This window comes from Camarhynchus parvulus, chromosome 10 (assembly GCF_901933205.1).
Source record: "Camarhynchus parvulus chromosome 10, STF_HiC, whole genome shotgun sequence".
NCBI classification, from domain to species: domain Eukaryota; kingdom Metazoa; phylum Chordata; class Aves; order Passeriformes; family Thraupidae; genus Camarhynchus; species Camarhynchus parvulus.
Genome location: NC_044580.1, coordinates 1,626,221 through 1,649,903, shown reverse-complemented (window position 1 = coordinate 1,649,903; position 23,683 = coordinate 1,626,221). Strand labels below are relative to the sequence as shown.

Here is a 23,683-nt window from a genome sequence, read left to right as displayed (position 1 = left end):
TGTACATTAAAAACACCAATAGTGTTTTATTCAGAAAAAATAAACAGCCTTGCTTTGAATGAGATAAACATTCACATCAGATGACACTTGGCATGGTAATGTGAGCCAGGAACAAGCCCTGCCTCAGTGCCTCAACAGCACAGGAGGCTGTGAATAATCCTGAGAGAAACCTCCTCCCAAATGCCTGCTCAGCCATTCCCACTGACCTGTCCCAGTGGCTGCTGCTGTTGAGTTGATCTTTGGTTCATCCTGAAATTAGTTTATTTTTTTCTGCTTTAGCTTCTCTATCAACCCATCTTAGTTAAACTACATCCTCTGAATTTTCTTTTTTTTTTTTGAGCTTTAGATTTCTTTTCTAGGAGACTTTCTAGTCTGCAGCCAGCTGGGGCCCCACTTCTTTCCCTTGGCTCTACTCACTGTGAGAAGGATAAAAGCCTCCTCTGTTCTCTTTGGACAGGTTTCCAGCACTTGTAGAATGGTTTATCTGGAAGCAACATTTCAGATTTTTCTATGCTGCAACTTGCACCACAGACAGGGATGTATCTTCACTGCTGAAGGAGAGCAAAACAGAAAATTCTGCTTCCAACCTTCTTTTAAAGCAAGACAGAGCTCAGGCATTCTCCCCACCCTGCTGCCCGTGACGTCTCAAGTTCTGCCCTCCAACCTCTTTCTTCCACAGGACCACAGCAGCCAGAAGGGATCTCCAGTGGTCTCTGGCCCAGCCCTCAGCCAGCTTGCATCAGGTCACTGGCACCTTCTGCAGCCCAAAGCGAACTTTTCTCCAAGGATGGGGACCCCACACTTCCCTAGGGTCACTGGCTGTTACTGAGCAATCCCCTTTGTCAAACATCCATTAGGAAGCAATCAGGGAGGGGCTGTGACACCCAGGCTGTCCTTTGGGCTCCCCTGTGGCTCTCTACCTAGTCCTTGGGGTTGCCCACAGCACAGACAGGCACACACAGAGAACAATTTGCATTAATAAGAACTTTTTTGAGGTTATCCTTTCTCAATCCTGGCACATTCCACCTCTCCTGTAGGATATTCTGCACCTGAACTTGGAGCTGCAGAGGGCTGAACACCCTTGAATGCCCTGCTGGAAGGGGCAGGTGTCAGTGCACCTGCCTGGGCACTGCTCCTGCCCCAGTGCAACACCAGCCTCCAATGTAAACACACTGCATGCAACATCTGACCTTCCTTTTCCTGGCAAGCTACTGCCTCCCCCCTGTTATAAATACATAAATGCATAACTTAACACCTGCTTTGACAAGGAAACCGCACTGGGACCCTGTGGAGAGCCTGCACTGTTTCCCCTGGTTCCCTCAGCGCAGCCCTGTGTCCCTTGCACGGGTTGGGGACATCCAGCAGCCCTGGCTGGGATTTGAGCCACAGGGGTCGGTAGTGTTTGTGGGCTTCTCAATGCAGCAACATTTGTTTCCAGGCAGAAAACATCAGCCTGTGCCCTTGCCCTGCAGCAACACCATTTTTGCCTGGCTGGTGGGTGGCTGTGTCCCCTGCCAGACACCACAATGACTCCTTGCTGATCCCACAGGACAGGGAACATTCCCAGTGGGAACTGAGGCCCTGCACACCACAGAGCACAGACAGGAGAAACCTTTCCCAAAAAGCAGCCTTGGCCTCGTTCACACAGGGCTGTGCCAAGGCTGGGAAGCAGCTGATGGATTCTGACAGACTGAGCACTCAGACTGAGGCCTCAATGACAGAGCAGCTGCCCAGGCTGAGGCTCAGGGCCTGTCCTGCCCCGGGCCAGGCAGAGCCAGCTCGTTCTCATCGTTCTCCTCGGGCTCACTGCTGAAGGTGGAGGGGCTGCTGCTGGGGAAGCTGTGCCCAGAGCCTGTGCCCAGGGAGCCCTTGGGCTCAGTGCCCAGCCCCAGGGCATCCTGTGGGCACACACGGGCAGGGGCTGGCTGGGAGTCCTTCCTCTGGCCGACAAACTGCCTCAGCAGGGATTTCTGCAGGGTGCTCTGCAGGCTTTCACAAGTCCTCTGGTTTGTGCTTGGCTCGGTGTAATGCAAATCCAGCTGCAGGACCACATCTGTCTGGAAGGGGAGAACAAAGAACACGAAGTGAATGGGGGAATCAGATTGGAAGCAGAGCTTTCCTAGGGCTGCTGTCAGCAAGGAGCCTTGGCTGCTGCTGTGCAGGCTCACAGCCCCATGCTGTGGCACGATGGAGCAACACTGCCGCCAGAGAAAATGGGCTGTACACACTCATACAGCTCACTGTGCCTGCAGGCCTCAGCCACGGAGCTTGGATTTCAGGATCTCTGCTGAAGTCAGGCCATGTGGGATCCCATCAGCTCCACCAGGGAGCTGCCACTGCCAGCATCACCCCTGGGGCACAGGGGAGCAGGAAAAGAGTTTATAAAGAGAAAGAGTTTATAGAGAAAGATGCCATGTGAACAGTGTCACATGCTCTGCACAAGCCCAGACAGAAGATACCAGTTACTCTTCCATCATCCACCACTACTGTAACCCCATCACAAATCCATCAGGCACAGTTAGCCCTGAGAGAAGCCATGCTGGCTGTCACCCAATCACTTCCCTATTTTCCATGTATCTTAGCATTATTTCCAGGAGATAACAGGAGATCTCAGCATCATTTCCAGGAGGATCTTCTTCATGATCTTGCCAGGCACCAGATGGGACTGACTGACTGTACTTACTCAGGTCTTTCTGCACCATGGCCAAGAGAAATGCATGTGGGAGAGAAAAGCATGAACCACTTACAGGGCTCAAGGCCAGGCTGGATGGGGCTTGGAGCACCCTGGTCTAGTGGAAGGTATTCTCGGCTTGATGAGCTTTAAGGTCCCTTCCAGCCCAAACCATTCTGGGATTCTAGGAACTAAAATACCCCTCAGACGGTAAAAGCCAACAGCTTTAACCAGCAGGGCTCCATAGGGATCTACTCACAGCCTAGCACTATTTTAGAATTTTATAAAAGATGAAGAAATAAGAGAAAAACCACATTTGTGACAGTCAAACCCCTGAAAACAGATCCCCAGCACAGCACTGTGCCTGAAACACCTGTAAAAAGCAGGGAGAGGTATAATGGAACAAGAAAATTCTGGCAGGCAATACCTGGTCCATGTCTCCAGTCTGCACTTAAAAGCAATGCAGAAAATCAGGGGAAGGTTCAGAAAAGAGCTCCAGGAACAATGAAGAAATGAAAGCAATGCCATATGCTGAAGCACATCACGTACAGAGCAAGCAGAACTTGCTGCAGGCAGATCCAGGCAGCAGCTGAGAGCAGCACTGGGTGTAAGATCCACTGGCTGTGTGTTAGGGGAGGAAGAAAAATCCAAGAATAAACAAGGTGCATACTTTGAAGAGAAACAAGCCAGGGGACAAGCAATTCTGCTTCTCTCATGGTCTTTAAATAGTTAGAGGGTGTTTTGAAGTGTGCCAAAGAGGCACAGCTTGGATCAGGCTTGGCAGTGTCACTGTGATGACTGGAGATCCCGGCCAGCCCATGAACTCATCTCTCAGGCAAGCACACAGCCAGTGAGACAAAATTCCTCCACCTGAAATAACTGGGCAGCTCTGACCTCCCTGTGGGTGATGGGGCAGGGAGCAGCCCCCAGGCCAGGCAGCAGAGAAAAGCTGAACAATCCATGACTGGTGATGCCTCTCTGCTCTCAGCAGAGGCTGCTGTGGGTCAGCTTTGATAGCAAAGTCAGGCAGAGGAGACAACACAAAAGCAAAGAGCATCCACAGTCAGGTTCTGCAGCCTGATTGTAAATCAGAAAGATTTTGCTGAGGTGGAAAAGGTGAGGTGAAAGGTGGAAGGAGTGCTCTCCTATGGAAACATGCTGGGAGAGCTGGGTATGTCCAGCCTGGAGAAGAGAAGGATCCAAGATAACCTCAGAGCCCCTTCCAGTACCTAAAGGGGCTCCAGAGAGCTGGAGAGGGACTGGGAACAAGGGCCTGGAGTGACAGGACAAGGAGGAATGGCTTCCCACTGCCAGAGGGCACGGTTAGATGGGATATTGGGAAGCAATTCCTCCCTATGAGGATGGGGAGGCCCTGGCACAGGGTGCCCAGAGAGGCTGTGGCTGCCCCATTCCTGGAAGTGTCCCAGGCCAGGCTGGACAGGGCTTGGAGCAACCTGGGATAGTGGGTGGTGTCCCTGCCCATGGCTGGGGGTGGAACAAGATGAGTTTTCAGGTCCCCCCCAAACCCAAACCAATCTGTGATTCTCTAAAAGAGGGTGGCTTTAGTGCCTTGAAGACCAATAAGCTCCTCTTTGGTCTGGCTGTGACAGTGACACATGGTCAGAGAGGTAGATCTGGCTCCAGCCATGCAGGTAAGGACACCAGCTCCATGAGAGTGCAGAGCTGGGGAAATTTGCACCTGGCTTCTCTACCTGAATTTTCTGCAGTGCACAGAGCTGGAAGATGCAGTCCAGCTCCTCCCTCTTGTACACAGAGGCCAGCAGAGTCTCCACGTGGTCCAGACAGCTCTCCCTCTGGATGGCCACATCTTCTGTCTCCTGGGTCAGGAAAACAAGAGGAAAGGCAAGGAAATTTCAGCATCAGCATGAAGAGCTGAGGCACAACTGCCCATCAAACATGTGCTCAGGGCTTTGACTAACACACTGCCTGCTGGAAATGCTGGGCATCCATGGGAAGTACTGCAGAAAGCCACAGGAATGCAGAGGTTTTACACACTTGCCTTGTATGTAATGAGAGGACCACAAGTGCCTCAGCATATGTTGCAGTTGAGATGGCCACGATACACAGAGCATCATCAAACAATATCAGAAAGCATCAACCTATACAGAATAACACTTCAGAAGGCTGCAAACAGCTGCTCCTCTTCTTCAGCCCAACCTTTTACACCCCTGATGTTGATGCACTGCACCTGCGTGCCCTCTGCTCCCTTTGGGGGTTGCTCAGTGCCCCTGGGCACTCCATGGCTCATTGCTGGCAGTGCTGCTCACAGCTGTGCCCATTCCCAGTTACCACAAACTCTGTGCCTACACCTGAGTACCTCTTACTGTGAAAAATGGGCTGCAGGGGCATTTCCAGCAGAGCAGAAGCAGCACCAGCTGGTATCACAACCACTGTAGGGCCAGCAGTGTGTCATGGAGGGAGCAAGTTTTCCAAAGGCACTGAGCTGTGCTGAGGGCTGATTTAGCCCCCCACCATCTACAGAACGGCCAATTCTTGCTGAGTTGCTCAAATTTAACCAAAACAGCAGCAAAACAGCACTGAGATCCTCCTCAGTACCAACTGAGCCACAATAATACCCCAGGAAGAGACAAGAGAATAAAGGTCCTATGAAATCACAGGTCATGGAATATCCTGAGTTGGAAGGAACCCACAAAGGTCATTGAGTTCAACTCCTGGCCCTGCACAGACAGCCCAACACTTCCACCCTGTGCCTGAGAGCACTGTCCAAGTGCTCCTGGAGCTCTGGCAGCCTTGGAGCTGTGACCAAGTCCTTCTTGCCTTGGATCTGAGCCCTCCAGAATGGGTGTCAGACCACAGCCTACCAGCCCTTCCAGAAGGTTCCCTCTGCCAGCCAGCTCTGGCAACCATCCCAGTGTGATCCTTAGCAGGAGAAGTTGCCCTGGGCATGCTGGTGAAGGAGGCTGTTGGGATATTTAGGGATGTAGAAGTTGGAGAAGCCCTGGGAGCTCTTCCTGGCCCTCCCTGAACTGCTGCCTGCAAGCAGCCAAAGAGATTTGGTGCTGGCCAGGAGAGTATAAGGAAAAATATTGGATTCCAAATGCTGGCTGGGATCTGTGGGCATCAGGATCAGCCCTGCATGCAAGGCTGGTGGCACAGGAGGTCACTGGAGGCTGAGGAAACACCATTTATCTCCGTGCAAGAGAAAGCCAAATCCATCTCTGCACTTGGCAGCTCATTACAGGAAAGATACAAAACTGGAGGGAGCTTGGGGAAGATCAGGCCAGTGAATGGAGACCAAGGAGGCAGGAAGCAGGTCAGGCAGATGCTGCTGACACAGGGCTTTGGCAGCATGGCTGCACAAAGGAGGGTGCAGCCCCGCTGTGTCCAGCCAGTCCATCCTCCAGCACGTGCTCTGAGCTGCAGAGCTGCCTCCTGCCTGGGGCCCAGCACAGGGAGGATGTGGAGCTGCTGGAGAGAGCCCAGAGGAGGCCATGGAGATGCTCTGAGGGTGGAGCTCCTCTGCTCTGGAGCCAGGCTGGGACAGCTGGGGGTGCTCACCTGGAGCAGAGAAGGCTCCAGGGAAACCTCAGAGCCCCTGGCAGGGCCTGAAGGGGCTCCAGGAGAGCTGGAGAGGGACTGGGGACTGTCACGGACATCTTTTATGGAAAATCCTTTCATTAGGATTTTTCCTCCTGAGAAGCTGAGAGGCCTCAGGAACAAAATGTAACCAATGGTTATCTGCCACTGTGGAATGGAACAGATGCACCTGTGATTGGCCCATGTTGGTTGTTTCTAATTAATGGCCAATCACAGTCCAGCTGGCTCGGACAGAGGTCTGAGCCACAAACCTTTATTGTCATTCTTTCCTATTCTATTCTTAGCCAGCCTCCTGATGAAATCCTTTCTTCTATTCTTTTAGTACAGTTTCAATATAATATATATCATAAAATAATAAATCAGCCTTCTAAAACATGGAGTCAGATCCTCATCTCTTCCCTCATCCTCAGACCCCTGTGAACACGGGCACAGGGGACAAGAGCCTGGAGTGACAAGAGGGGAATGGCTCCTCACTGCCATTAGACATTAGGGAGAATGTGATCTCCACTGTGGAACTTCCTCCCTGCAATACAAACCATGACTTACTTCCATGGTGGGAACAACTTTTTGTAGATTTCAAGGCCCTGTAAAATCGACATTTTTGCTTGTCTTGCCTAAACTACAATTGCTCCTTCCTTTCATTACTTTGTGTTTTAGTTGGCACACTTTTTTTTTTCCATGAAGCATGGACCCAAAACTGGACCCAGTGTTCCAGCAACAGCCAGGAGAGCCAGACAAGATCTCACACAAATCTCAGAGTTCTGGTTTGCAACCTTGCCATGGCTTTGTGCCCTGTTTCTGTGGCCTCAGCTGTTCTGGGCTCTGACCAGGACTGGTTCTCCACTCAGTACTTTTTATTCTTGCTCACATGCAGGAACTTACATCTGCTGAATAACAGCCTTGGCCTCAAATTGTACCTTAAGCTATCCAAATCCTTCAAAAATCTGCTTTGTAGCACCTTGGTGTTATGGGATCTATGTATTCAACAAGCATATCAGTGAAAATAACAACCAATCCCACAGCCCTGATTTTCCAAAATGCCCAAACACACTCAATCACCCTCCAAGAAGGAAAGTTTTCTCTTAGTTTTAAGCAGAATTTCCTGTGCATCAGTGTGTGCCCATGGCCTCTGCTCCTGGCACTGGGCACTACTGGGAAGAAGCTGGCTCCTTCCTCTTTGCACCCTCCCTGCAGGTGCTTGTAAACCTGGAGGAGCTCTTCCTGAGCCTGTCCTTCCAGAGGATGAACAGCCCCAGCTCTCCCAGCTTTTCCTTACTAGAGGGAGCCCAGTGTCCCCATGGGCATCTCAGGGGTCCCAGAGGGGGGTGGTGGCTGCTGTGATGTCTGAGGTGGGCAGGTGACACTCATGGAAGGACAAGCTGCTGCCTCTGCACACAGCCCTGGAGCTCAGTGGGAGCCAGCTCCACCATGCACTAGGACAAGAAGAGGGATCTGGCTGTACTGGGGTCCCTTTTTGTCCCCCTGATCCCTCCTGAGACAGCTCCAGAGGCAGGAGCAGGCAGCTGGGTCCCACTTCCCTCCAGTCACTGACGTGAGGCAAAGCACACACATACATGCTCACATACACAGACACAACTTTCATGCATGATGCTCACAAGGGGAAACGATGCTGCAGCTTAGGAATGGGCAGGATCAGGCTCCAAACCTCCTGGATACACCACGCTGCATCAGTGACCCCACTGTGCTGAGGAGCAGTGTCCCTCCACGAGAAACAAGAGCCAAAAATCCACCACAAATGAGCTACACTTCAGGAGGAGGACTACAGAAAACAAGGGACATAGTTACAGGAAGGAGCAGCAAATTAAATCTGTACAAGTGGCATGGAGACCATCAGTAAAGCCCACACTGGGCACATGGTCTGTGTGGCATTCACATTCTCTGAAAAAATTCCTTCACCCAGGATTTTTCTCCTGGGAAGATGAGGAGCCTCAAAGAAAAGGAAAACAATTCTTATCTCATTTGCTTCTTCTCTGTTTGCTCATGTGGAATGTGTTTGGAGATTGTTTACCCACAGGTGATTGTTCCATTGGATTCTGGTGTGAGTTGTTTTCACTCTTTGGCCAATCAGGGCCAAGCTGTGTCAGGACTCTGGAGAGAGTCACAAGTTTTCATTATTATCTTTTTAGCACTCAGGAAGTATCCTTTCTGTATTCTTTAGTATAGTATAATATAGTATTCTTTAATATAATATAGTATAATAAAGTAACAAATTAGCCTTCTGAGAACATGGAGTCAAGATTCATCCTTCCTGCCTTTGTAGGGACATTTCCTAGCAAATACAATAGGTCTGGGAGGAAAGGTTTGAAAAAGGGTTCAAGGAAGCTGGTACAGCTCAGCTGGGAAGGAATATATTGTTGCATTAAGATATATTAGCACAGAAGGCTAAAGAAGTCAAAAAGCCAGACCTACTTTCTAACACAGAAAACAGAATAGCTCTTGGCCTCAATCAGATTAAAGCAGTAATTTAATGAGGCAGGCCAGAAATCAATCTGAAGGGATAACTGGTTAAAGGCATCCAACTGCTGCCAAATCTTTCTTGTGATGCACGAGGAACAAGGCAGGGAATCCACTGAGATGTGGAAGGAGCCTCAAAGAGGTGAATGCAGAGGAGAGGATCCTTTTCCACCTGGGACCAGCCATTCCCACTCCTCAGGACTCAGCCCAAGCACCCTCCCCGCGTGTGACCTGGGGAAAGCAGCGCAGGAGGGGACAGGCAGAGCACTCACGAGCTGGTGGAGCAGGAGCTGGGGCTCGGTGATGTGTGCCAGGGGTGGCAGTGGCTTGGCACACACGAACATCAGGTTGGAGAAGAGCCGCAGGAAGCGGAGCTGCACCCGTGCCCCGCACGGGAAGGTCACCGTCCTGCTCGGCAGCTCTGCAAGGGAAATTCCAGCACCATCAGCTCCTCTGGGGCTTCTCTCAACACCTCCCTGCACAGCAGAGTCCCTGAGGGCCACAGGCACCCCCAGCTCCTCCTGCCCACGCCCTGCATGGCTCACCTTGGCCGTGTCCCCAGCGCTCAGCGCCCACTCCCGAGGGACAGATGGGGTCTGTCAGGGACCGGGCTTCCTTCAGGGTGTGCTTGATCTCCATCACCTGCTTCCCAGTGACCAGGGGATCACGGCCAATGTCTGGGGAAAACGGTGGGAAGAAGCACAAGGATCACTCCAGGCTCCTTACTGATCTCCCTGCCTTTCAGGCCCTACATCAATGTCTCCATGCTGCTTGGAGGCTACAGAGAGCTCCCACGGGGCATGGCTGGTGATTTGGAGTTTAGGGAAGAACAGTGGGTGGGATGGGATGGGATGAGGTGATGTGGAGCCACTGCTGTCTCTTCTCACCCCTGCCATTGAAGCGAGTGGTTTCCAGCTTCTCTTACCTTCTAACACATCCTCCAGCATGTGTGTAACCTTCTTCTCTTGCAGAATGTGTTTCTTCAGGTATTTCATGAAGATCCCAGAGCTGAACTCCCCATCTTGCAATTCATAGGCCTCTGCATCTTCACTCCTGCAAGAGTAAAGGTGTTTCTTCAGAGTCCTTGCAGTTCTGCACTGGGCATGAAGTCCAAGGACAGTCTGAGGTGGCCAACTCCATCCAGACTCTATTGGCTGGGTCAGAGTGAGCTTCTCAAGGAATAACACAAAGTGCTTTGGTTGTGCCCTAGAAGGATGGGCAGGCCACAGGACAGGAAAAAGCAGTGGAAGGGAATGGGATAGGACAGCACAGTCTCCTTTGCCAGCCCAGGTGGGTGACAAAGGTGAAAAGCCAGTGGAACTGGCACTGGACCAGTAAATAACACCCAGCATCTCAGGAGGCTTTGGGTGAGCTGCTCATGGGACATCCACCTGGGGAACCAGGCTGAAGATCAGGTGGCAGGAGCTGATGTCACCTTCACACACAACTTTCAACTGAAGCACAGGCTGATGGCAGCAGGAAGGGAAGGACAGAAGTGCCTGGACAGCACACCCAGCAGATGCAGGGTGAGAGCCAGAGGGAACATGAAATCCTCTCCAGCCTCTGTGCAGGAAAGGCTGAGAGGAGACAGGGCTGTGCCAGGGTCTGCTCCTGTGCGAGGCTGTGGGAATGCTGCAGTCACTCACGTGGAATAGCCATAGACAGTGTTCCCCCAGGGCTCCAGGGGCTGCACCTGGGACAAGGCACGTCCTGGGTTGTACCTGCAGAGGAGGCAAAGGCACAGGTCAGTGTCGAGGACATCTGTCAGCTGGAGGGGACAAATCCCACACATTCCTCATGTCCATCTCTTAGGGGTGGCAGTAGGATCAACTCTCACCTCAGATATAGCCAGAGAGACTAAAGCTGGGAATCCCACCAAGAACCCAAACCCCAGGCAAAGGTGTGCTCTGTCCAGATGTGACTTATCTGCACTGCTGAGCTGCTCCCTGCCCTCAGCCTGGAGCTGTGGGTGCACATTGGCACCTCCTACAGAGGCTGGGTTTAACAACTCCAGGCAGCACCACAGTGCAGAGAACACACAGGCTCACCGTGGCCCCATGCACAGCTGTCCCATGGGGCATTCACATCCTCTGAAAAAATCCCTTCACCCAGGGTTTCTCTCCTGGGAAGCTGAGAGGCCTCAGAGAGAAGGAAAACAACTCTTATCTCATTTGCTTCTCCTGTGTTTTGCTGCTTTGGAATGTGTTTGGAGATTGTTTACCCACAGGAGATTGTTTCATTGCATTCTGCTGTGAGTTGTTTTCACTCTTTGGCCAATCAGGGCCAAGCTGTGTCAGGGCTCTGGAAAGAGTCACGAGTTTTCATTATTATATTTTTAGCATTCTGTAAGTATATTTTCTATAGAATGGAATGGAATGGAATGGAATGGAATGGAATGGAATGGAATAGAATAGAATAGAATAGAATAGAATAGCCTTCTGAGAACATGGAGTCAGATGCATCATTCCTGCCTTCACCAGGGCACCCTGCAAACACAATAGTTCCTCAAGGAGCCAGAGGTGCTCAGCACCATGGTTACAGCTCAGTTGTCTTTGCACCCCACAGGGCCCTTCCAGACCATGCCCACACCTTTGCCTCAGGGAACCAAAGCAGGCTATGGGTGATACACCCCCAGATCTCCCTAGAGATGGGATCAGGACACACACACAAGAGTCTCAAAGCCCAAAACTGGTCCTGGCACCTCAGTCTAGACACAGAGCCCCTATTATTCCCAAAATCAGGTAGATCCATGGTGACAGGATCTGATTTCCAACAAAACAGATATCTTGGTTGCACTGAATGGTTAAACCTTGCCCATCTGAGTGCAGCCAGGCTGACAGCATGGGGACAGGCTGCCTCCAGCTCACACCAGTGACTCGGAGCTGCTCCCAGTCACATGGTGACAAGAACCATGCACAGAGGCAGTGTTAGTCCATGTAATTCAATTCCTGGGGCTGGAGCTGGCACACTAAGGAGAGCAGAGAGGACAGGGGTATTGCCAGCAGCCAGCATGTCACCTACTGCTGGTGGCACAGCCTGGAGATGTTCAATGGCAGAATTCAACTGGCTTGTGTAACTTGTCCTAAAGATGATCAGAAGAGAAAATGTGAGAAAGGAAGCATGTTTCTAAATCTGAATATTGAGATTTATCTGCTCTTCAATTGCTCTTAATTTAATGCAGAAATCTTTGGTTCCAGATCCTAGGATAAATCAGGGAATTCCTGGAAAAGGCAATCACATCCACCCAAAATCAGTATACCAATGTATGAGGCTACACACAGGCTCCGTGTGCTCTGATTCCTCCCCTGCTAAGGCTGAGCATCTGCTCCCACTTGGCAAAGGGGAGATGTGTTTCTCAGCACCCTGGCATTTCTGATGCCAACACATGGGCTGAGCAGAAGCTCTGGGTGAGCTCCCTCTCAGCACAGACACAGCTTCATGCAGGAGCTGCTGGCAGACCTGCAGCATCAGCCTGACCAGGAAGGTGCTGGGAAGGGAGGCCCTGGGAGCCTTGTTTTACACAGCAGTGCAAACACACAGAGCTATGAAATCCAGATGCTTTCCTGAGCTGAAATGGTGACTTCTGGAGAAAAAATGAGCTCAGGACAGAGCTCTTGCCCCCACAAGATCAGGGATAACACCACTGCATGAAGCGCTGTGCTTGCTGTGGAAAAGGGGAGGAGGGAGAAAACCAGCTGCACAAATTTGCCTAAATATAACAGCAGAGCTCACACTGCATCCTCTGAGCACCACTGAGACTCCACTGAGCAAAGGAACCAGTGGCAATGCCAGGAGAGGAGACAGCAGCTCGAAGGGAGACAGACAGCACCCCAAAAGCTGTTTTACAGACTGTTAACACTTGCACTGGTGGTCTCTGTGCAGCCCCCACAGTGCCTGCCCATCACACAGATGGCACAGCAGCAGCCCAGAGCTGCTCCAGTCCAGCTCCAGCAGAGGATCCATGAGAGCCAGGAGCTCCTGCTTGGCTGCAGGCCATCCCCTGCCTCTGATCACACTGGGGAGGGCAGCCAGGTGTGCCAGGGAAGCACCACGCTCTGCTCTCAGCAGGAAGGGAGAAAGGGGATGCTCCACTCTGGGCAGTTCAGGGCAGCATCAAGGGACATCAAGCTCCTGCCCCAGAGCTGTGGGAAAGTCCCAGCACAGCCAGCTTTAAGCTATTCAAAGCAAGCAGCCCCATCACTGCAGTTAAAAGGCAACAAAAATTTATCATCTTTCAGGGGCTGGCAGCTCTCTCAGGGTACCAAAAGCTCTGCTGTCTTTCCCATTCTTAATGCAGGAACCACAGCAGGAAGAGAGAGATATTTTGCTCTCCAGGTCCTCTCTGACCTGTAAATCTGCCGCAGGAGCCTGAAATAAATGAACTAATGACAGCTTCTACTGCAACAGTCCACCCACCTCTGCTGAAATTGGACAAGTAGTAATTTCCTGCAGCAGGATAGAAGTCTGCAGGCCAAGGGAGGATGATGGGTTTTCCACAGAAAGTGGGAAAATGCTGATCCCTGACCTCAGCAGCAGCGGCTTCACAACACGACCACTTCAGAAGGATTTAAGCCCAGCAAAAAACAAGTAGCAGGGCTTAAAATATTTTCCCTGTCATGTTGCACTCTTCTCACAGATTTTAACAAGAATGCAGTCAGGAGAAGAGAGGTGAACTGAACACTCCCAGCCTGAGCACATGGGAAATATGGACCAGGAAAGCACACAATCAGCAAGATCAGGTTAGATTGAAACACAAAATAAAACCCTGTGCTGAGTTTCAGCCAACAATTTATGCCAGGCAGAGCCACCCCTCCACAAGCTTGAGGCAACCTGCCTGTATTTGCCAGGCTTCTTCACCTTAAAAAGCCAAGGGAGGGTCTCCAGCCCCTTCTCTCCAGCAGATCTCAGACAAGGTCTGCACTATGATTGACCCACCCCTCAGGACACCCTGCAGGACCTGACAACGTGGTTGATTTTATGGCACAGATCAACAACCTCTGGCAGAGGCTCAGCAGCACCATGGTCAAACCCCACAGCTGAGGATGGCTCCCCTGCCCCAGCCCTCAGAACACCCAGCCCAGGTGAGCAAGGGGGAAGAGGACCCTACCACTTCCTGCAGGTGTCCAGCAGGATGATGTTCAGGGCTGTCTGCTGCTGCTGCATCTTCTGCAGGATCCTCTGCACGCTGATGCAGTTCTCAGGGGCGTAGGGCTGTGGAGCATCCACAGGGACCATGTAGTTCCTCCCCAGATGTTCATAGCCATGCCCAGCATAGTAGAAGATAGCTGGGAACGGGGAGAGGAGAGGGTGAATCAGGATGCCAACCTGCAGGTCTGCAACCAGCTCCCCACGGCCACGTCCCACCCTCTGTCCTGGAAGGAGACTGGTGCAGGGCAGACCTAGACCAGAATGGAACTGGAGCTACCTTGACCCCACAATTCCAACTTTTTCCCAATTCATTCCCTTCATTAGTGCTGGAAGCAGCCCCAAGAGGCTCTACTGTGCTTGTGGATTCCTGCACCATTTGCCTCCTGAGGACCTTGGATTTACACACTTCCAAACCCTCTGTGCTGCAATACCCAGGCTCAGCACCTGCCAGGCTGAATTTCACCCCTGTACCATGTTTTGGTCAGTCCTCAGCTCTCTGAAGGAATAAGGCAACAGAAAAGGATTTTACCAGGATGGAAAACACATTAACAGCCATTTAAATGAGAAGCTCCCCAGTTTCTTAATTTTAGAGAAGAGACTAACAATTGATTAGGTGATGAGAAACATTCTCCATTTCAAAGGCCTGCCTGTATTCACACACCCATAAACTGGTGAAAAATTGGACACGGAGAGAGATGAGTTCTTCAGATACCCAGAACATGAGGACTGTGTGCTTCAACCACCTCAAACCAAGCAGCAGCCCTGTCAGGCAGGGGAGGAGTCACTCATGCAGATGCTGGTGGGAAGCCTAAAACCCAACAAGAATTTTGGGTTTTACTCTTCGGCACAATGAAATTTAGTAATGGTTTCTGCCTTCCCAAGAGATGGGCTATCCAGGTGGGAAGCCAGCACTGGGAACTTGGCATGGCCTAAGCTGGGGCTCCTCTCCAGCCCTGTGTTCAGTGCAGGGCTGGCAGGGCATCCCCAGGCTGGAGCTTCTCACAAGGGGCAGTGGCTGGCCACCCCTCCCCAGGACCAATGCCACTGCCTGGGGGATGCTGCTTGGTGAAACCTGGGGAATTGAAATGGGTTGAAAAGAGCTCTGCAAGGTGACACAGGGAGTTGTGTCACTACAACTGGGGGACAGCGAAGAGTGAGAGGTCAGAAATGGGAAAAAGCAGCTAAGAGGCAACAGCAGGAGAAATTCTTCACTCAGATTCACTGCCAAAGCCCACACCCCAGTGAGTAACCTCTCCTCTATTTTCCTTCCATGTCTCCTGCCCCTGCACTTGGCAGGACACTCACTTTGGTGTGATTCTGCAAGGGTGCAGTGACAGGGGCAGGAGCTGAAGGGCTGAAAGCATGACCTCATTGTGTGCAGAATGGAAAACATGATCTCAGAGTCAAAAAGACCTTGAGTCACCTTTGGTTTCTATTCTCAGGGGACAATGGAAAGTTTCTCAAATGGCCATTTTCACAGATGCCCATGCGATTTGGGTTCCTCTTCTGGTGGATCACCAGCCAGAGGCAGCAGGCTCTGATTTGCAGAAGTGTTAAACTTTTGTAACTTGCTAATCAAAGCCACAAAACCCTCCCCTGAGACTAGAAAATAGTATAAAACAGGAAGCCTTCTAGAAAAATTAGATGCAGCTTGGGCCCCTTGAGCCATTGAGCACTGGTGGCTTTCATCCTTCTGCCTGTACATGCAAGGGAAGTGATGACATCTGTCACCAGGCAGCACCACTGAGGCTTGGAAAAAATGAAATGTTACAGGAAAGCCCACAAAGAATGATTCACTCCTTACATCTTCTAACTTTTGAGGTCTTGTTGAGGACCTGAATGTACCACCAAGTGCTCCTTATGCTATATAAACCACAAAGACTTGTGTTCAAATCAAGAAAGGTGAGTTTCACATCACCTGAGCAACTTCTCCAACCTCTCCTGGGCTGAATCTCTCCTCCTGAACAGGAAAGTCAACAATTTGCCCAGAGAAGGAAAGGGATGTTTTATTCTGAGTTCTTTCCACATTGTATGAGTCAGAACTGCTCGTCACAGAAAAGCTTCTGAGTACCAAATCAAAAAGGGGAAGCTCCAAGCACTGCTTATAATGCAGGAAACGTCAGCACGAGGCTGAATAAAGGCGATTTTCTGCTCGCGTTGCATTTCCAACATAATTTTTTTTATTTGGGACTTTTTAGGATGCTCAAAATAACATCCACGGGGATTCCTCACTTGCCTGAGGGTGGAATAATTAGATCACTTAGAGGATGTAGTTTCAGAACCTTTCAAAAATCCTATGCAGCTTTTTTAACATGAGATCTGGAGGAAAAGCAGCCCCATAATCCAGCAGCTCCATACAATGATTGGACAAACCTTTGGATCATGGGATCACTAGGGTTGGAAAAGACCTCCAAGATCATCAAGTCCAACCTTGGACTGAACATCACCATGCCAACTAAACCATATCATGCAGTGCCACATCCACTTGGTTTTTGATCCTTCAGGATCCAGGCCTGGGAGCTGTGCTGGGATGTTCTGGAGATGTGGAAGAAGTCTCACAAAAGCCTACAGTTCCTGGAGGGACAGTCACAGAGAGCAAAAAGCCCAACTGCTCTTGTCAGCATAGACCACACAACAATTGGGCAATGAGCACCAGCCCACGGGGGTTCATGCTCAGCAGCCAGCCCTCTCCTCCCTCTGTCTGTGCTCTCCTGACTCAGCTCTGCTGGTTGCTACACAGGAGGTGGCACCTCCAGGTTCCTGAAGCAAGAACACTGGGATGCCACAGGAGCGTGTCCAACACGCACATGGTTGTACAGGATTGTCACAGGCACCTCTGGGGTCTTTAGCAGGCTGCCTGAGCTGCTCCTGGAGCTGCTGTCCCACCACAGCTGGGGCACTCAGTAGGCAGCCTGAGCAATGTCCCACCACTCAGTTAGGATTCCAGAGAATGTGGCAAGAATCCTGATCCCAATCACTGCTGGATCCAGCCCACACTGGGGTTCACTGCCTTCAAAGAACAGCACACCACTCAGCCTGGAGAGCTGAAACCTCTCCTAAGCAGGTCTTAAGAAAACCTCAGCCTAAGCAGGCATTGCCTCACAAACACTCAACTCAGCTGTTGATGTTTTTCCTGACAGAACAGAAAATCAATTTTGCCAGGAAGGATCAGAGGCCACGAATGCAGAGAAGCTCTGAAAGTTTAAATAAAACATGACAATATGAAAGGTTTGCTGTTTCCAAGCCTTTTTTTCTCTCCAGTGCTTAGGAAGGGCCATGGATAAAATGCCTTTTGGTCTTCACGTGCCATGGATAGAGGGTAAGAATGGCAGCTGGGATGACTCTGGCCTGGGAGAGGTGAAGCCTGGAATACAAGGAGATTTCAGAGAGCAACAAGAAAAGGAAGCTGCCAGTGAAGTCATGGCAATATGCTGTCACAGGTGAAGTGCTCAGATGGAGCACCACATCTGCATGTGGCCCATCCCACCAGCTCAGCTCCCCAGATGAGTCAGTGCTTCCCAGAACAAGGTGGCTGTGCAGCATTTACCTCGTGGCCAGCTCTCCATCCACTGCACAACCCCCAAACCTCGTGCTGAATGCCAGCCTGGAATCAGCCCATGCTGCCTTTCACTGCCTGGGTGCCGCTCAGCTGGCATGTAACCCTCACACTGAGGTTTGGAAACTAAAAAACAACCACCTGCCAGGTGTTTTCAGGGTATCTGTCATGCTGTGAGAATCTCAGGGACCCCAACGATGCTACTTTCACCACCAAATCTGAACACCTGCTTTAAGATCCACAAGATCTGCTGGCTGGGCTTGTGGTTGAGGAACACTTCCTTACTGAGCACAATGCACAATTAAGCACAAAGCCCAACCTCAAAGCCACCTGCAGCTGGAAATGCTCTTCTGCAAAAGGGTTGTCAGGAGCCCAAATTAGACCTTCAGGAAAGAGAAACAAGGAAATCATGACCAGATGCAGCAGTCAGGGCCCAGAAGGAGCTCCCCTCCTCACACATGAGTAGGGAGAGGGGCAATCAGTCAGTGTCCTCAATTCTTTTATTCAAGAAAAAATCAAAACCCCCTTTCCCATTCACTATTGGAAGCACTGGCTCCCCAAAAACTCAGTGTGAGGCCATGCTGTTGGGATTGGAAGTAAGCCACATGTTGGAGAAACATCTGCCAAAACTAAACTACACTCAATCCAAGGGCTCCTGCCAAACCTGGTCTCCTTTGAGACAGCAACATTCAATTCCTTCTCTTTTAATTCAATAGCTGTTCAGAAAATTCCCTCATCCCTCCTGAGCACAGGCAGGGGGCTGAGCTGTGGCCTTACCATAGACTCCCTTCCCCAGGAGCTGCAGGAACTCAGAGACTGCTGTCGCCATCTCAGCCTTGTTCAGATCCAGCAGGGACACAACCTGGAAGCCCAGATGCTCCAGAAGATGCCTCAGCTCAAACACATCCCTCACAGGAGCCATGAGGTTGGGGTGATGCTGGTAACGGTTGTTGCCCACTAGAAGTGCTATTTTGCCTGTAGCTGAAACAAACACCAAGAGAAAAAGCTGGAAACGCTCAGCAGGAGGCAAGATCTCACCTCCTCCTCTTGGAGTGAGGATATGGACAACCTAAGCAAAGGTAGACTCGAGGCTGCTGCAAGCCTGGAGCACTCTCCAGAAAGCCCTTGGATTTCTGAACACTTTGACAAAATCCACAATCATTTTGACAGAAAGGCTTGGAAAGTTTTCAGTTGACAACCAAAATCCCAGGAATGCAGAGGTTCTGCTCTACCTGCCCTACCACGACCACAGGGAGGGGGATTCACTGAGCCAGGCTGAGGGGTCATTTCCCTCACAGGGCTGAAGGAGAGAAACCCATGGCTCCTGCTTCGATTTTATCTCCACCTCCCACTGTAAAAAATGGGATTTATGTTGCTCAGTGGTGGTGGGAGGGAGGGACTTTGCCCTGCTCTGAGGAGGTATTTCAAGTAGGGATAAATTGTCATTTGAACAACATTTTTTAAAATCATTTGGCAGGTACAGAGCTTAAGACTCAGTTACTCGTTACTCCATTTGCTGAAAAAGATCAGGGTTTGGCAGGGGTTGGGATTCATTTTATGCTGTACAGCTGTAATCCAAAAGTGCAGAGCCTGTGGCAATGTGGTCATAAAGGCTTGAAGCACTCTCTGCAGAAAAAGCACTCCCATTCCTTGTCCTCCCATCCACCCTGGAGCCTGGCTTTTAATTAAGGGAATAATTGCTCAGGAAGAAGAGATGACAGTACTCACCAAAAAACTTCCCAGAGCCACACGGACCTGGGAAAGAAAAAGAGAAATGATAAACCTGGGTTCAGTAAGCCTGGGCCCAGCACCCAGTGCCAGGTCTGAATTCTGCTCCAACAGCCCTGACCATGCACAGCTGGAACAAACACACACAGGATCTGCACAAGCAACACTCCTCAGGCAACTCTTCACAGCCTGACTGCTAACCTTAAAGACACTGCTCTGATACCAGGAGGATTTATGAAATCCAGCCTGATTTATGACATCCTGAGCAGCTGGGAAGCAAAGCCTGGAGAGGTGGCAGACCAGCAAAAGGAGGGTCAACATGGAGAAGCTCATACCTGATGTGACTCACCTGCTACCTCACTGCAGCCAAAGCAAAGGAAACAAAATGACTCAAGGTCAATACAAGCTCCAAAACTAGAGTTTCTCCCCATAAATGTCCAGTGCAGAGGAAGTTGCCCTGTTTGCTTTTGACTGTAACAATATTCCCAGAGTTTTTCATCTCCCTGCTCTGCCTTTCCCTGTTGTTTTAGCAGTTCTAGCTCAGAAAAGCCACTCACTTTGGTCCACAAGCCATCCTGCCTGAGCACTTCCAGTCTTTTAAAATCATTATTACCTTAACAGCTCCAGCTTTTCCCATTTCAATCAGAAATAAATTTAAAAATCCAGCCCAGAAGAAAATTCTAGAACCCTACATGCTTTAAAAGAAGAAATTAAGGATAAATTGCATAAATCTCATGGGTCTTGAAGACCTCTGGCTTCTGAATCAGTGCTGCTGATGCACAAGAGATGCCTGAAAAGCTGCAGAACAAAACCACTCATTCTTTTCCACCTCCTACAGAGGCACTTGTTGCATGTGAAAGCTCCCCAGCAGTAATACATGGAACCCAACCCAATCTGGTGTCCTTTTCTCACTGTCTGTGCCCCCAGCATGTGTTTTGCCAGCTGTGAGGAGGCAGGCAGAGTGCTCTCTGGCTACACAAGATCAATCTGCACTATGGAGAAATTTTCAAGCCAGCATAAAAGGCACGATAAGAAGTTTATGGCATAGAAAAATCTCTAGGTGGAGTAAAGAGCCAGCAAAGTCAGCCCGAGCTATTCCTGATCACATAAGGTAAAGGCAGAGGGACAAAGCAGCCAGAGGTGGAGCATGCCTGAGGCTCTGGGAACACATCCTCTCCCTGGGATCCATCACTCACACAGCATCAGCCCTGAGCTGGCTGCCTAAGAAGCCTGAAGCTTCCCAAATAAACACCATCCTCTCCAGCTCTGCATCCGAGCACATCCCCTCGTGTCAGCGAGACTGGAAATGAGTATGGCCACAGGAACCTGCTGAGATTGGGCCTGGAACTGTGCAAGCAGCACCCTGGCATGGTGTCTTGGCAGTTGTGAGAGCACTGAGCCTGCCCTAACACAGCAGGTGCCTGACCCACGACAGGGCCCAGCAGCATCCCATGTGCCAGACAGTGCATCACTGCATTCAGGGGCTTCTCCAGCCACTGCTCCCTTTGCCCCCTCAGTGTCAAGGAATCCTGTTTATCATGGTCCTCATTCACCAGTTGAGCACCTCCAGAGAGCACCACATTCCTCTGTCCCCTGTAATTCCCTCTCACAGCAGGTGACGTGCAGCAGAGGGGCGTGGGCTGGCTCTGCTCACCGATGTGAACGTCCACAGCGTTGCTCCAATGCTCTCCGTGACTGTTGGAGGCACAGCACAGGTATGTGCCAGAGTCACTGACCCTGGTGTGGGTGATCTAGGCAGACCAAAAGTTAAATCACATTATTCATGGTGAAAGTTTGAAGCTTCATGCCAGGATGTGCCAAAGGCACTCATGTTCATAGAATAAAAGGTATTTTTCCTGCTGTTTGCAGAGACTTTACCTCACAAAGAATCAGGACAGGGACAAGAACCAGAGCAGTATCAGCTGGTGAGGACTTTGGTCCTCCAGCCACCACTGAGTCAGGGTGGCCATAGTTTTGTCTATTCAAGCCCTGAACACCTCTAAGCACATTGCTGCCTTTCTGGCTCCAGCACCATCCACCTCTGCAAACAACCTCTTCTTAGTGCCCAGACTGAACTTTCCCATCAGAATTGCGATCTAAGGCCACCATGTAATACCATCTAAGACCATCTGTAATACCAATGACCACTACTGAGAAGAGACTGGATGTCTTGTCCTTGTGCCACCCTTTCACATGATGCACTGGGAGGAAATTTCCTTTCCTGATTCAAGAACACAGCACTGATTTACATTTAGTCAGACACACAAAATAAAGCCAGCCCCTCTGCTGCCTCCCTGACTCTCTTCTGCCAGGACCAACCACATTTCCTTCTAGGTCTCCAGCAGGGAGACAGCATTCCCATATCTCCATCAATCCACACACAGAGAGTAGCTGTTCTCATGAATCTGCATAAAAGGGTACAAGAGATGTGCTGAGAGCCCTTGACACATCTATGGATTGGTTATCTCTTAGAAGAATATCCACAACTTTGAAAGAAATGTATAAAACATATTTCCCCTTCACACAGAGTCATCCAGCCAGCTGCCAAAGCAGCAGGGTGATACGTGGAGGGCTTTCCCACCACCCTGCAATCAGCTTCTCCCATTGCCCACCTCAGCACCCAAGGCTCTGTACTACCCCCACAAAACCTTACCTGGAGCTTTTTTCTCTTCTGCTGCTCCAGCAGGTTCCCATTGCGGTACCACTGGTAGCTGGGGGCTGGGACCCCCATGGCAGCACACTGCAGCTGCAGGGGCTGCCCCACCTCCACCCGCTGCTCCTGGGGGTTCAGGACAATCACTGGCTCTCCTTGCCACAGCCGAGGGGGCAGACCTGCAAGGCAGCAAGACACAATTGGTCCTCCCTCCACAGGGACAGCAAACAACGCCATCTTCGACCATCACTACCGCACCTTTCTCCCTGGGGAGCAGGGAACCCTTGGGAGCAATGCCTGTGACAGTAATGCCACACCAAAGCCCTGCCTCTGGCTTCCCAAACCTGATCCTCGCCCTTTCCTGACAAAGATGAAGTCAACATTCTAAGGAAAACCACACCCCATTTTTGGTCAACTTTGAAGTAGCCAGATGGGTTCTCCCAGTCCCAATACCCAGAATAACTCTGGGAAACCCATGAGGTGCAGGTGCATGTGGACAGGGCTTGGAGCAACCTGGTCTGGTGAAAGGTGTCTCTGACCATGGCAAGAGGTGGAACAAGATGAGCTTGAAGGTCCCTTCCAACCCAAACCATTCTGTGAATCCATAATACATCAAGAAGGTAAAAGACAGGCTTGTACCTCTGGCAACACACTGATGGACCTCTACCTTCACCCAGTCGGAGAAGACAGCATTTCTGTGCAGGTCATTGACTCTGCAGGTGTAGAGCTGGGTCTGCTCTGCAATGATGGGCAAGTCTTGGTTGGTTGCTCCAGGAATCAGGCGGCAGTCAGACTAAAGGGAAAACACAGGCAGTGGGCAGCAATTCCCTCCTCACTGCTGGCAGCAAAAGGCACCAGGAAGCCCCTTGTAAGAGCAACAAAAGTGGAAACCCCTGGCTTCCTCCCCTCCTCCAGCTCCCCCACTGTGTGCAGGGACCCAGCTGGTGCCATACCCAGGACCACCCCATCCTTACCTGGTACTGACAGAACCACTGGTACTGCAGCGAGGAACGGCCCCGGGCTCGGCACCGCAGCGTGAACGAATATCCCACCGGGACAGAGACAGAGACCGGCTGCTCCGTTATGGTAATGGCTGTGGAGAAACAGCAGCTGCAAGTGGGAACAACACTGCAGGCACAGCCCAGCATCTCACTGTCACCCAGAGGCCAGCCATGGTGGGCTTCAAGGGGGACACCCATCCCAGCAGGCGGGGAAGACTGGAGAGAATGGAGAGAAGGATGGATGGATGGATGGATGGATGGATGGATGGATGGATGGATGGATGGATGGATGGATGGATGGATGGATGGATGGATGGATGGATGGATGGAGCATAGGTGGATGGACAAGGGGATGGGTAGATGGAAGTATGCGTGGGTGAATGGATGACAGGGGCTGGCACGGTCACTGCCAAGCAGCCACTCACCTTCCTGCATCGCTTCTCCGGCGGCTCCTCCCCGGCCTGGGCGGCCGCCGGCCGGCCCCGCGGCGGTTCCTGTCCCCGGGACGCGGCGGCGGCACCTGCGGCGAGGGACGGCGGCGCTGGGGCGGGTCGGGCCGGGACCAGGGACCGCTCACCCGGCGCGGCGGCCCATGGCGGGCTGGGGGCTGCGGCGCCGGGCCGGGGCCCGCACTCGGCTGCCGCCGGCCCCGCGGCCCCGCACTTCCGCGCTCCCGGCCCGCCCCGCGCCCGCCAGCACCGGGGCGGCGCCGCCACGCGCCGGGGCTGCGGCGGCACCGCACGGACGCGACCGGACCGGACCGGCATGGCACGGACCGGATCGGATCGGACGGGCTCCGCACGGACCGGTCTCGCACGGACCGGCTCCGCACGGACCGGACCCGCATGTCTGGCCGCTCCGACGGGGACGCC

General features: G+C 51.5%; 1 protein-coding gene across 2 annotated transcripts; it reads right to left on the bottom strand.

The window, feature by feature from the left end:
* On the bottom strand, positions 1-23,349 carry LOC115907402 (mucosa-associated lymphoid tissue lymphoma translocation protein 1 homolog). 2 transcript variants are annotated; one of them, XM_030955290.1, is made up of 14 exons: positions 23,237-23,349; positions 22,785-22,903; positions 22,450-22,603; positions 21,811-21,989; positions 20,812-20,908; positions 19,158-19,184; positions 18,207-18,410; positions 13,833-14,010; positions 10,372-10,446; positions 9,651-9,778; positions 9,271-9,402; positions 8,998-9,146; positions 4,384-4,509; positions 1-2,057 (listed from the first exon to the last, which is right to left on the bottom strand). In XM_030955290.1, the coding sequence occupies exons 1-14, from the start codon at positions 23,244-23,246 to the stop codon at positions 1,743-1,745; spliced, it is 1,893 nt and encodes a 630-aa protein (XP_030811150.1). In that variant the 5' UTR covers positions 23,247-23,349; the 3' UTR covers positions 1-1,742. The 2 variants fall into 2 exon arrangements, with proteins under 2 accessions (XP_030811150.1, XP_030811151.1); XM_030955291.1 differs by lacking the exons at positions 1-2,057; positions 4,384-4,509 and adding an exon at positions 7,876-8,011.
* Positions 23,350-23,683: the final 334 nt, after the last annotated feature.